The sequence below is a fragment of the Eretmochelys imbricata genome, chromosome 6 (genome assembly GCF_965152235.1).
Source record: "Eretmochelys imbricata isolate rEreImb1 chromosome 6, rEreImb1.hap1, whole genome shotgun sequence".
NCBI classification, from domain to species: Eukaryota; Metazoa; Chordata; order Testudines; family Cheloniidae; genus Eretmochelys; species Eretmochelys imbricata.
In genome coordinates, this window is record NC_135577.1 from 73,878,503 (window position 1) to 73,891,633 (window position 13,131).

The 13,131-nt window shown below is 43.3% G+C and overlaps 1 protein-coding gene across 1 annotated transcript in view; it reads left to right on the top strand.

Moving 5' to 3' along the window:
* Positions 1 to 13,131, top strand: part of FSIP1 (fibrous sheath interacting protein 1) — a 198,086-nt gene that overhangs the window by 16,705 nt on the left and 168,250 nt on the right. Inside the window, exons 3-5 of the mRNA XM_077820280.1 lie at positions 1,310 to 1,487; positions 5,590 to 5,762; positions 9,169 to 9,259. Coding sequence (XP_077676406.1) covers positions 1,310 to 1,487; positions 5,590 to 5,762; positions 9,169 to 9,259 — 442 coding nt within the window. The remainder of the gene's footprint in view (positions 1 to 1,309; positions 1,488 to 5,589; positions 5,763 to 9,168; positions 9,260 to 13,131) is intronic.

Sequence of the window (13,131 nt, forward strand, 5' to 3'; positions counted from 1 at the left end):
CCCCCTTGCCAGTGGGCATTGAGGAGTTCTGAGGGCCACAGAATCTTTTATTACTGATGATAACTAAAGCTATATGAAAGTTGCAGGCTGTGATTTTGTTGCGGAAACCTCCGCTTTTAGCACACACCTTAACTTTTTATAGTTGTCTCAAATTTCATTGGTGTTGTGACCCTGTGTGTTAGGTGACAACACCACTCACTTGAATTTGGCGCAGCTGCCCCTTCAAAGGGGTGGGCAGACCAAATTTGAGTGAGTGGCATTGTGACCCTCAGTCAGATTTGGTCTGACCACTCCTCTAAAGGGGTGGTTGGGCCAAATTCGGGTGAGTGGTGTCGCAGCCTGGCACATGGAGTTGCAACGTCACTCAAATTTGAACGGACTGTACCAAAACCACAACTATATCAAATAGCGGCTGCAACTTTTGAACAAAAAGAGTCACAACTTTCTTACAGGCTTAATGCTGATACGTGAGCCAGAAAGGGCGCAACTTGACTTTCAGATCCAGGGTTGTGCTTGCATGGTTAACAGTTAGAATAGATGCAACAATATTTTTTATTGGACCAACTTCTGTTAGTGAAAGAGACAAGCTTTCAAGCTACACAGAGCTCTTCTTCAACTCTGTGTATCTCAAAAGCTTGTCTCTTTCACCAAGAGAAGTTGGTCCATTAAAGATATTACCTCATCCATCTTGTCTGCCTAATATCCTGGGACCAACATAGCTACAACCAACACTGCAAACAAGTTAGAATAAATATCATTTGCACTTGTAAACTGAGCACACTTGGGAGATCTCAGCTAAGTGGAATTCCTGATTAAGCACATCCTGATTAAGGTGAGGGCTCTGTAATAAGTGGAATACGATTAAAAGATTTTTTCAAGTGCCATTATTTAATTATTTCAACAAATTCCAGTGTAAGTACAGTGTTTGACCCCATTGTGAAGATATTAATATTTGAAATCAAATTTGAATTTAAGGCAAGGAGTGTGGTGTAGCATTATATCAGTGTCTGGGAATCAGGATGCCAGAGTTAGTACTGCATTGACTTGCTGTGAGGTTTTGAGCAACTCATTTTATCACTTTGTGCCTCAGTTCACTCATCTGTAAAATGAGGATAATACCTATGTACCTGACAGAGGTGTTGTAAAGCTTTTTTATTTGTAAAGTGCTCTGAGATCCTTGGATAGAAGCAGCTGCAGAACTGCAAAGTCTGGTTTGGTGTCACTATTATTAGCAGTCATAAGAAAGAAAAGAAAGTATTTTTAAAAGATTAATACTTCTGTGGAAATTGTTAATTTACATAATTTTTAGGTTTCTTCACCAGTTGAGCGTAAAGAAGACAATTCAAGAAACAGCAGTGTAGAGGAAAACAAAGATGATGATAGCGAGAAGCATGAAGTGAAGAAAATGAGAACATCTCCACAGACTTCTGAGCGGGAAATTAACTGCATTTTCCAGCAGAAGATACAAAATGCTAATGAGTGTCCAGGTATGAGAATGACTAAGTTTACCAGCAATAGGGTTACCATACGTCCATATTTTCCCGGAGATGTCTGACTTTTTGGTTTTTAAATCACCATCCGGGAGGAATTTTTAAATATCTAAAAATGTCCGGGATTTGCCATTATTATTTTTCCCCAAAGAAGAGTTGATCATTCAAGAGAGAGAGTGAATGCTGATCACTCGAGAGAGTGTCCGCTCTTTCCCCCTAGCTCCCAGTGCTTGCGCCGCGAAACAGCTGTTTCGTGTGGCTGGGAGGGAGGGAGGAGGAGGGGGAAAGCGGCTTGCTCAGGGGAGGAGGTGGGGCCTAGGCGGGGATTTGGGGAAGGGGGTCCAATAGAGCACGGAGGGGGCGGAGTTGGGGCGGGGACTTTGGGGTAGGGGTTGGAATGGGGGCAGGGAAGGGGTGGAGTTGGGGCGGGGCCAGGGGCGAGGAGTCATGAACAAACCCCCCCCCCCCCCCCCGTAGAGTGTGTCTTTTTTGAATGTTAATTTTGGTAACCCTAGTCAGCAATGCCAACTACTATTATATAACTTGGGTAAAATTCTACTCTTGGATCTGCAAATGTGGAATGCTGTGTCTGTAAGAACAGAATGATGAAGTCAAAATTCACCCTGTGGATATGAGAGCAGAACTTTGTTCTTAATATTTCATATTTGCACTTATGTGAATTAACTTGGAGGAGGAAAAAAAGGTCATGGATGAGAGGTGCCCTAACATTTGTCAGTTATCTCAGTTTTTCCAACTTAGCAATTGCAAGTGTACAATATACATCTGAAAAAGAAATATTTTAAATAAAATGAAGTACTGCATTTTCTAATAATACTTGGTACTTATAGGAGATCTTCAGATGGAAGGTGCTAATACACTTTATAGATATTAATAAAATAAAGCTTCCCAATACTTCTCACACCCTAAAACATGAGTAAGCATGTATTGCCATTTTACAGGCAGGGAGATGAAGGCACAGAAAGCTTAAATGACTTGTTCCAGGTCACACCAAGATTCTGCGGTTGGGCCAGGAGTGAAACAGATTGCTTGATTCCTAGTCCTGTGTTTTAGGCACAAGGTCGTAATGTGCTGGAATGTGCCTTTTCTAGACAGTAATCTGCTGTGGAGTGTTTTAGAGATGCTATTTTATGATTGACAGGAAAAAATGTACTTTGTTCTTTTGTTATTTAACATTTCAATCAAATATTTTAAAGTTATTTGAAATAATCTATATTTTTGTGATGATCTTTTGTCAGAATAGATTTCTAGCTCAGTAGGTTCTGAAGATGGGTGTGCTGAAACTCAAGCTTCTAAATTCAATAAAGCATCTCAGTGGAAGCTAACCAACGTGAAAGAAGGTATTATTTTTCAGATGCATTGAGTTAATAGAGCAGTAAAACAGATTCCCAGAAAAGGTGAAGGAGCAGTCAGGAGAGGGAAGAGAAGTGTGTGGTGATGATATTTCAAGAGGGGAATTCTTGACAGCCTCATTGTGTATTTTTTAATTTAAGTTCTTTAAATAAAAGAAAAGGAAGGAAAAATATCTGTTCATGTAGTGTCAAAGTCAAGAGTTTAAATTTGTGGGCTTGATTCTATCTAGGTTTTCATAGTATAGTGATGGATGTAGTATCTGAGTGCTTGATACACCTTTCTGGGTTTTGTCAACACAAGTCTTCAAAACCCAGTGGTGGTAAGTGTGTCTGGAGCAGTGTTAGGCAACTTGTACCCCATCCATTCCACTATAGCAGGAATGGTCTGATGAAGACCCCAAAGTGGTTTGGATCTGTTCAGTAATTCTACATGTCCAGGCCAGGTGGGAGAGGCACTCTTAGGCATGGAGACCAAGTTGGATATTAAAGCTGCTTTCCCCTGGCAGAACCACTAATATCCTCCCTTGTGGTGAATTCTTCCCCCACCCCCAGCACAGCTGAGCCCCGCACTTGATGGGTGGGGTGATCCTGCAAAGGTGAATCTGGTTCCAAAATGTCAGAAAATCAAAAAGTATTATAATAACACTCTTCCACATCCCACATAGATAATACTTTTCCTTACTAGGCTGTTAAATTCATGTCCAAGTATAGAATTGCTACTTGTACTTCCATAGTTAAGGTTGCAACTGTTGTTTTATATCATTGAGGCCAATAACTTTTTAGGCATTAAAAATAGATTACTCATGTATATGGATAATGAGGCCATTCATAGCAAAAAATTTATCATTGACTTGTATGGCTCTGTACCAGTTTATGCCAGCTGAGGATATTGCCCAGAGTTGTCAAGTAATTCGTAAGGGAGACAGTATGATCTAGTGCAATGGTCTCCAACCTTTTTACGCCCAGGATCACTTTTTGAATTTAAGGGCAACACAGAATTTACCCTGCCCCTTCTCCGAGGTCCTGCCCCTTCCCCGAAGCCCCGCCCTGTTCACTCCATTTCCTCCCCCATATCGCTCGCTCTCCCCCACCCTCACTCACTGTCGCTGGGCTGGAGCAGGGGTTTGGGGTTTGGGAACAGGTGTGGGCTCTGGGCTGGGGCCGAGGGGTTCGCATTGTGGGAGGGGGCTCCGGGCTAAGCCTGGGGCAGGGGATTGGGGTGCAGGAGGAGGTGCAGGGTGCTGACTCTGGGAGGGGGTCAGGGCTGAGGCAGGGAGTTGGGGTGCAGGAGGGGGTTTGGGGTGCAGGCTCTGAGGGGGGCTCAGGGCTGGGGCAGGGGGTTGGGGTGCAGGAGTGGGTTTGGGGTGCTGGCTCTGGGAGGGGGCTCAGGGCTGGGGCTTGGGGTGCAGCCTCCCGCTGGGCAGCACTTACTGTGGGCAGCTCCTGGTCGGTGGTGCAGCAAGGCTAAGGCAGGCTCCTGGAAGGCCCTGTGGCCCTGCGCGCTGCCCCTATCTGCCAGCACCGCCCCCTCAGCTCCCAGTGGCCACAGTTCCTCGTTCTCAGCCAATGGGAGCTACGGGGGCGGTGCTTGCCTGCAGGAGCAGTGCACTGAGACCCCTGCCCCCCCCACCCATGGGGCTGCGGGGGCTGCACTGGCCGCTTCTGGCAGTGGCGTGGGCCCGGGGCAGGCACGGAGCAAGCCTGCCTTAGTGGCAATCCCACTGCACCACCAGATATCACAGTTGACTGGGAGAGTCTCTAGGATTGACCAGTCAATTGCGATTGACTGGTTGGTGAGCACTGATCTAGTGAATAGTAAGCCTTGGTTCAGGGTTCTGTTCTGGCTCTATTACATGTTTTCCATGTAACTTTGGCAGGTCACGTCAGCTCTTTTTTCCTCTCTTAGCTCTTCAAATAAGTGGACTTGTGCACATTCCTATAAACAAAGGGCAATTTTAGTGGGAAATGCCTGCAGGAGAACTATCTTACTAGATCCTTGAAATTTCTTTTCAATTTAGAAAAGAAGACCAGACCTGTTCAGAAGCTGATCACAAATATATATTTCTCTGTTGGCATCATTGACAGAGAATCCTGTTTAATTTTGAAATAATGGTAATTTCTTAAGCATATTATTGTTTCTGCCCTTAACTGCTTATTTCCAGATCAAATGTCAAAATGTACCTGAGTTTCCCATCTTTTGGTATTGAAACTTTTTGTTGAGCAGGTAGAGGAACATATTAAAACTTTAGATGCTTTGCAGCATTTTAAAAATGGAGCCGTTTAAAATCGTCTTGATCTCAAAATGACTTAATTCAATCAGAAAATTCAGGACACATTTTAGTTGTCAATGAGATTTACCTCAAAAAATCTGAAAGCATGACAATTATTTTGAGTTTTAGCCTTATTATGGGGTTGTGGTTACAACCTTTGCTATGGATAAACCACTACCTCCCCAGAATAAATATTACACACTGCCAAACTAGAACTCTGGTCCTATGTGTCCAGAAACACAAACATCTACCACTACCTTTCTACCACAAAGGAAAAGTTCTGTTATCTTCTAGAAGGACCTGTATATTTCTTTCCTGGTGTAACCAACTAACAAAAAGCAACATGTGATAGTGAATGGTCCTATTCCTACTGAAGCTGCTGCCAAATAATTCCTATTGTCTGGTGATTATTTTATTAAATGCTTGAAGCTCACATCCTATTTTATATCTAATCTACAGCAAATTCTACCAATCTAGAAAATACTGAAGAGAAAGTTATAGATCCTCGGATTCAAGTAGCGATAAAGAAGATGAATAAATTGGACAATATACTGGCAAAGAAACAATCTAGAGAAAGAGAAATTAAAAAACAAGGCAGAGAAGTGAGGGCTAAACTTTGGGAAGAACTTCAGGTTAGCAAAGTGTGATATTTTTTTTTAAATATTTACCAATAAAACAGTATCTCAGAATGCTATCTTATGGAAGGGAGAAGTCTAGTTCAGCAGTTCTCAAACTGTGGGTCGCGCCCCATTTCAAATGGGATTGCCAGGGCTGGCTTAGACTAGCTGGGGCCCAGGGCCGAAGCCAAAGCCTGATGGCTTCAGCCCTGGGAGATGGTTGCAACTTTCAGAGTGGTAGCCATGTTAGTCTATCAGCAAAAACAACAAGGAGTCCTTGTGGCATCTTAGAGACTAACAAATTTATTTCGACATAAGCTTTTGTGGGCTAGAACCCACTTCATTAGATGCATGGAGTGGAAAATACAGAAGCAGGTATAAATACATGAAAAGATGTGAGTTGCCTTACCAAGTTTGAGGTCAGTCTAACGAGACTATTCAGTTGACAGCAGGATACCCAGGGAGGAAAAATAACTTTTGAAGTGGTAATGAGAGTGGCCCATTTCAGACAGTTGACAAGAAGGTGTGAGTAACAGTAGGGGGAAATTAGTATTGGGGAAATTAGGTTTAGTTTTTGTAATGACCCAACCACTTCCAATCAAATGGTGTCCAGTTTGCAAATTAATTCCAGTTCTGCAATTTCATGTTGGAGTCTGTTTTTGAAGGTTTTTTTTTTTTTTTTTTTTTGAAGAATTGCCACTTTTTGGTCTGTTATTGAGTGACTAGGGAGACTGAAGTGTTTTCCTACTGGTTTTTGAATGTTATGATTCCTGATGTCAGATTTGTGTCCATTTATTCTTTTACATAGAGACTATCCCGTTTGGCCAATGTACATGGCAGAGGGGCATTGCTGGCACATGATGGCATATATCACATTGATAGTGGCATATATCACATTGGTAGATGTGCAGGTGAACGAGCCCCTGGTGGTGTGGCTGATGTGGTTAGATCCTATGATGGTGTCCCATGAATAGGTATGTGGACAGAGTTCGCACAGGGGTTTGTTGCAGGGTTGGTTCCTGGGTTGGTGTGTTTGTTGTGTGGTGTGTACTTGCTGGTGAGTATTTGCTTCAGGTTGGGGGCTGTCTGTAAGCGAGAACTGGCCTGCCTCCAAGGTCTGTGAGACAGATGGATCATCCTTCAGGATAGGTTGTAGATCTTTGATGATGCGCTGGAGAGATTTTAGTTGGGGGCTGTAGGTGATGGCTAGTGGCGTCCTGTTACTTTCTTTGTTGGGCCTGTCCTGTAGTAGGTGACTTCTGGGTACCCTTCTGGCTCTGTCAATCTGTTTCTTCACTTCCCCAGGTGGGTACTGTAGTTTTAAGAATGCTTGATAGAGAGCCTGTAGGTGTTTGCCTCTGTCTGAGGGATCGGAACAAATGCAGTTGTATCTTAGAGCTTGGCTGTAGACAATGGATCGTGTGATGCGGTCAGGGTGAAAGCTGGAGGCATGTAGGTAGGAATGGCGGTCAGTAGGTTTCCGGTATAAGGTGGTGTTTATGTGACCATCACTTATTAGCACTGCAATGTCTAGGAAGTGGACCTCTTGTGTGGACTGGTCCACGCTGAGGTTGATGGTGGGATGGAAATTGTTGAAATCTTGATGGAATTCCTCAAGGGCCTCCTTCCCATGGGTCCAGATGATGAAGATGTCATCGGTATAGCACAAGTAGAGTAGGGGGGTAAGGGGACGAGAGCTGAGGAAGCATTGTTCTAAGTCAGCCATAAAAATGTTGGCATACTGTGGGGCCATGCGGGTACCCATAACAGTCCCGCTGACTTGAAGGTATAAATTGTCTCCAAATCTGAAATAGTTGTGAGTGAGGACAAAGTCACAAAGCTCAGCCACCAGGTTTGCCGTGATGGTATCGGTGATGCTATTCCTGATGACTTGTAATCCATCTTTGTGTGGAATGCTTGTGTAGAGAGCTTCTACATCCATAGTGGCTAGGATGGTGTTTTCTGGAAGATCACCAAAGGATTGTAGTTCCTCAGGAAGTCAGTCGCGTCTCTAAGATAGCGGAGAGTGCTGGTAGTGTAGGGCCTGAGGAGAGAGTCTACATAGCCAGATAATCCTGCTGTCAGGGTGCCAATGCCTGAGATGATGGGGTATCCCGGATTCCCAGGTTTATAGATTTTGGGTAGCAGATAGAATACCCCTGGTCGGGGTTCTAGGGGTGTGTCTGTGTCGATTTGTTCCTGTTTAGGGAGTTTCTTGAGCAGATGGTACAGTTTCCTTTGGTACCCCTCAGTGGGATAAGAATTTATTTTTGGAAACACGAAAACATGATCTTGAAAGGAAATATATGAAATTAACATTCTTTTTAGTTTCATCATGGGAGTGGCAAAACTGACAAGAATGTCAAGTTTTCTCAGCTGGTGCCTGGGCTCTTCAGCACAGATCAGGTGTGTCTAGCAGAGTGTCCTCCCAACCCCCAGATAACTGATTCTCAGTGTTTTTGCGCAGCTGGTCCCTATCTCACCATTCTTTGTGTTCCAGTCTGTTTCTTGGTGTGCAGCATGCTCACTTGCTCTGTGGTGATGGCACCATGTGCAGTCCAATCACATGTAGGAGCTGTGAGGGAATAAGTGCACACAGAACCTTTGGAGATTTTAGCTGCTTAACCCTAAGAAGTCTTTGCTGAGCATGTGTGGACTGAAATTTTTCAAAGACTTTTAACTTGGCCCAACAATAAAAGGTACATTCCTGACAAAAAGGCCACCCCTTTCAAGTCTCTGCTCCAATGTGTGGGAATACTAGAGCTTCTCACCAAAAATGTCACCACAATTTTGTTAACATTACAGAACATATTTTTCCCGAACCTCAGTCTCAGAAATGGCTGAACTGTTTTTGCTGAAACTTTCAAAAAAATCTGCTTGAAGTCTGGGAAATTTCAGACCAAACAGTTATATTTAGGCAAGGTTATGGGTAGGTGAAAATAGGGTCTTTTATTGGGAAGTGTCTTGCAATGTTAATAATAGGCAGTGCTACCAGCCCCACATATAATATGTATAAAATTTGGTTTGAAATGGTAAAGCAGTATATGCAATGTAAATCATACTGCAAGTCTACCAGAATTCAAATTTATGTATCTATAAAACTATATAGTTCCTATAATCCATGGATAGATGATGTACAATAATTATAAGCATATACGGAGCTTAAAAATCTATGCTATTTTCATAAATGCTCAGAGAGTCTAAGACATTCAGATCACCCAAAAAAGTAAGAAAAAAAAAAAGTAAGAAAATAATGTTCACCCAAAAGCTTGATTGACAAAAAAGGCTTCTGGTGTGTGATCTGAAATTTGCTAGACTTGGGCCTCTGATAGATCATCAGGAAAAGTATTTTACTGTAATTCCAGTCTGATCATATATTTGCTGCTATCTTATATTTTCATACTTTCCCTCTTTTAAATAGTCTGTAACCTCACTAAGTGCTTCAGGAACTCAAGAGGAGATAGAAAATACAAACAAATTTTTAGCTTTGACCTCCTCATTGCGGATAGTTGGTAAGTAAGTAAAACAGGTAAATTATAAATATCTCATAAGATTATCTTATATGTTGATTATAGCTGTATTTCTGTAAGTTCTAAGATATCACTACTATTAAAATAGATTAAAATGTTTTCCATTACAAGTGCAGTTTTAAAGTTTTATCAATAAAATAGTCCTTACATGTAAAAACTTGTAAAGACAATTTTTCTAAACCTCAAGCTGAGTAAAAAGTATTTTTGCTGCTGCACATGCCTTCACAAGGTAGTATTGCTTTGCAGATTTTTGTTTGCAATAATTCTGCAGTATTTCAAATGACTGGGCAGCCTTGAAGATTTAACTAAGTAGAAGCAAGGCAGGAGAAATGTGAATAACTTATGTCTGTGATAGAAAAAAAAATTCTAAGCTGCTTTATAGACTGAGTTGGCAAACCCCATTTTATTGTAACCAGTACAGAACCCTGTATGTGTCTTCAGAATCTAACTATTGGCAATTTTATCTTCATTTTTTATCCCTCACATTTACATTTTGACTTTTGATCCCTAACCATTCAGCCTTGTCTGGAAATTCATCAGCAAAGCTAAACATTTTTAAAAGGCCCTATCCAGCAGAGCAGATATATGGTCTCCTGCAGTGTGAGGCTGTGGCCATAACTATCCTATTGAAAAGGAAGGTTGGCTGAGCAAATGCTCTGAATACTGCTGCTTCTGCTTCTCAGAAGGAATGACTTTAAAGTATTGTAGAAAGAAATCTGGAAAATAAGTGCTTTACTGAAACCAAACATATTTAAACTACAGCCTATAACACTCTTTACCTGGCCTACTCCTCAACATTTCAAACGGAACTGGAATTCCAGTGCGCTGAGATGCTATAAGTACAGCACGCTAAGTAAATCTCTGGTTACAACAATAATCAGTTTCAGAGTTTCAAAAATATACCTTAATGTATTTTAACATTCTGGTTATTAAATCCAGGGTCAGACGGCTTTTTGAAGTCACACACGGCATTCTGTGGGGTAGTTGGCTATGCAGCATTGTTACAAAGAATAAATTTAACAATAACTCTTTTGCATTTAAAATGTAGCAAATACACCAGCTTTGCTCTTACCATCTTTGATTTTGACTGTGCTTTGAACTGAATTACCTTGGCAATGCTTATACTGCTCTCAAATTTATTAATTGTTTTGTCCAGTTCTTAAACACAGACTTTTTCGTTGGGGAAAGATTTCTTGGAGTACAAATTTTTGACCTCTGTAATCTAAAAAATATTTCAATCTCTTAAATAAAAGAATTACCAAAAGTTGTCTTTTGGTAGCCTGTTGCACTATAGAATTTTGATTCTCACCACCTTGTGCTCTCCAAACTTAAAAATATTACATTATTGGCTGTTACAAAATTTAATGAGAGAATCTTTACTTGGAATCATCTTGGATTATAATTGCTTTTTTTCCTATCAGAATGGTTTTTTGTATTGTTGCCTGACCATTAACGTTAGACCTGTTGTGACTTTGTGTAGTTTTATAACTGAATTATACCATTCTGTGCTGGACTTTTTGAAAATGGTAAAGTAGTATATACAGGAAAAGAGTAGCAGCCGTGTTAGTCTGTATCCGTAAAAAGAAAAGGAGTACTTGTGGCACCTTAGAGAGTAACAAATTTATTTGAGCATAAGCTTTCGTGAGCTACAGCTCACTTCATCGGATGCATGAAGTGAGCTGTAGCTCACGAAAGCTTATGCTCAAATAAATTTGTTAGTCTCTAAGGTGCCACAAGTACTCCTTTTCTTTATACTGGAAAAGAGGATTTTTACATCAATAACTGCATAACATTTATTTAGTTTACTATTCAGGGGGCAAAAAACACAAGATTTACATATCAGCTTTACAGCAATTTAAAACTGTCCAGTAGGTGTCAGCATCTAATAAAAAGAATATGCTTTACTAGGTCTCTTAAACTTTAAGATATGGAGAGAAAATTTGTTTATGAGGTGGTTATTAACAAAGTCCACACTGCACTTCCTTTTTCTTTTCAAAGGTAACTACGGGTGTATGGGTCATATATTTGCTCCTGGGTCTGGCCAGGAGCTAGAATGAGGGAGGGGGCTCAGGGTTGGGGCAAGAGGTTTGGGTGTGGAGTGCTTACCTGGGCAGCTCCCATTTGGTGCTAGGAGTGCAGGTGGGAATGTGGGAGGGTGCAGGAGCCCCTCTTTGGTGCTCAGGGTGGGAGTGGGAATGTGGGGGGTGCAAGAGTCAGGACATGGGGTGTGAGGGGTCTGGGTATATGTGGGGGGTGCAGGAGTCAGGGCATGGAGTCGTGGAGGGTGCAGGGGTCAGGGCAGGAGGCTGGGGTGTGTGCGGGGTGCAGGGGTCAGGGCAGAGGGCTGGCTGTGTGTGAGGGGGGTGCAGGGGTCAGGGCAGAGGGCTGGGTGTGTGTGAGGGGGGTGCAGGGGTCAGGGCAGAGGGCTGGGATGTGTGTGGGGGGATGTAAGGTGCAGGGCTCAGGGCAGAGGGCTGGGGTGTGTGGGGGGTGCAGAGCTCAGGGCACAGGGCTGGGTGCGTGTGAGGGGGGTGCAGGGCTCAGGGCAGAGGGCTTGGGTATGGGGGGGGATGTAAGGGTCAGGGCAGAGGGCTGGGGGTGTGGGCTGGGGTCATGGGGGTGCTCCCAGCCCCCTGCTCAGAGTGGCAAATGGCCGGGGGCTGGAGGGGATATGCCCTGATTCCACCCCCCTTCCCCAAGGCCCTGTCCCCACCTCTTCTCCGCCTTCTCCCTGAAGCAGCGAGCACATTGTGGCTATGCTTCTCCCCCACCCGCGCAAGGGCCATCAGCTGATCGGCGTCAGGGAGGGAGAGGAGGAGGGGCAGGAACGCAGCACGCTGGGGGAAGAGGCGGGGGAGCAGGGAGCTTGCCTGCCCTGCAGCAGCAGCCGGCAGGACCAAGCTTCTTCCTCCTGCCTGGGGGGGCGCAGAGAAGAGCGGGCTGTGGCGGGCAGGATTTTTAATGGCAGGCTGCTGTCTGCCGGGGTCCTGGCCTGGGTTTGGCAGCGGGCTGAGAGGGGCTGGCGGCTGGGACCCGGCAGGCAGCAGCGTGCCATTAAAAATCGGCTCGTGTGCCGTCTTTGGCACGTGTGCCATAGGTTGCTGACCCCTGGTTTAGATTTTTCCAGGGTCCTCCTTGCCTCAAGGTTTGATGTAGCATGTTAACACTTTTCATTCATCAAATCATTTTGTATGATTGGCAGCTGAGGAACTTTCCCTGGTTGAAAATAAAGAACTGAATGTAATTAACTTTGTCTTCTAGCGCTTGAATATTTAGCTTTTATTTTATTTGACGACAACAAATGATGCAAGGGAGGTTGTTTTGAAAATAGTCTGTTTTGAAAAGAGTCATTAGAGTTTCAAATGCCAGCTACATCCACAAAATCACTTCTATCCAGCCACTTGTGTCTCAACATCTCTAGCAGCAGAAACACATCTGCCCTAATTGTGGCAGAAATTAGACTCTGCAGCTATAAAACGTTCATTCAGTTGTTACTAAATGACAATCATCATCATGCTTTCAGTTGAGAAGGCTAGTATTAATTATTACAGGCTGTTTGTTGTTTAGTTGATATTAGTTAATCTCTCATGTATGTGGATCCTTAGAGTATGTGCTTTTTAAGTGTGCACAGATTGCAGAGCAGACAGTGTGGGGCTTCTCCTTAACCTGCACTCCCTGGCTAATTCTTGTCAGGAGCATGACTAACACTTGGAGTACTTGAAGCAGCTCTTGAGCACTGGGATGTTTGGCACCCATTTCTCCCAGATCACACTCCTGACAGAGGCCAGTTGGATTTCTGACAATTTGGGCACATCTAGACACCCCCTGGGCACTTAACTTTCAGTTGAACCTCT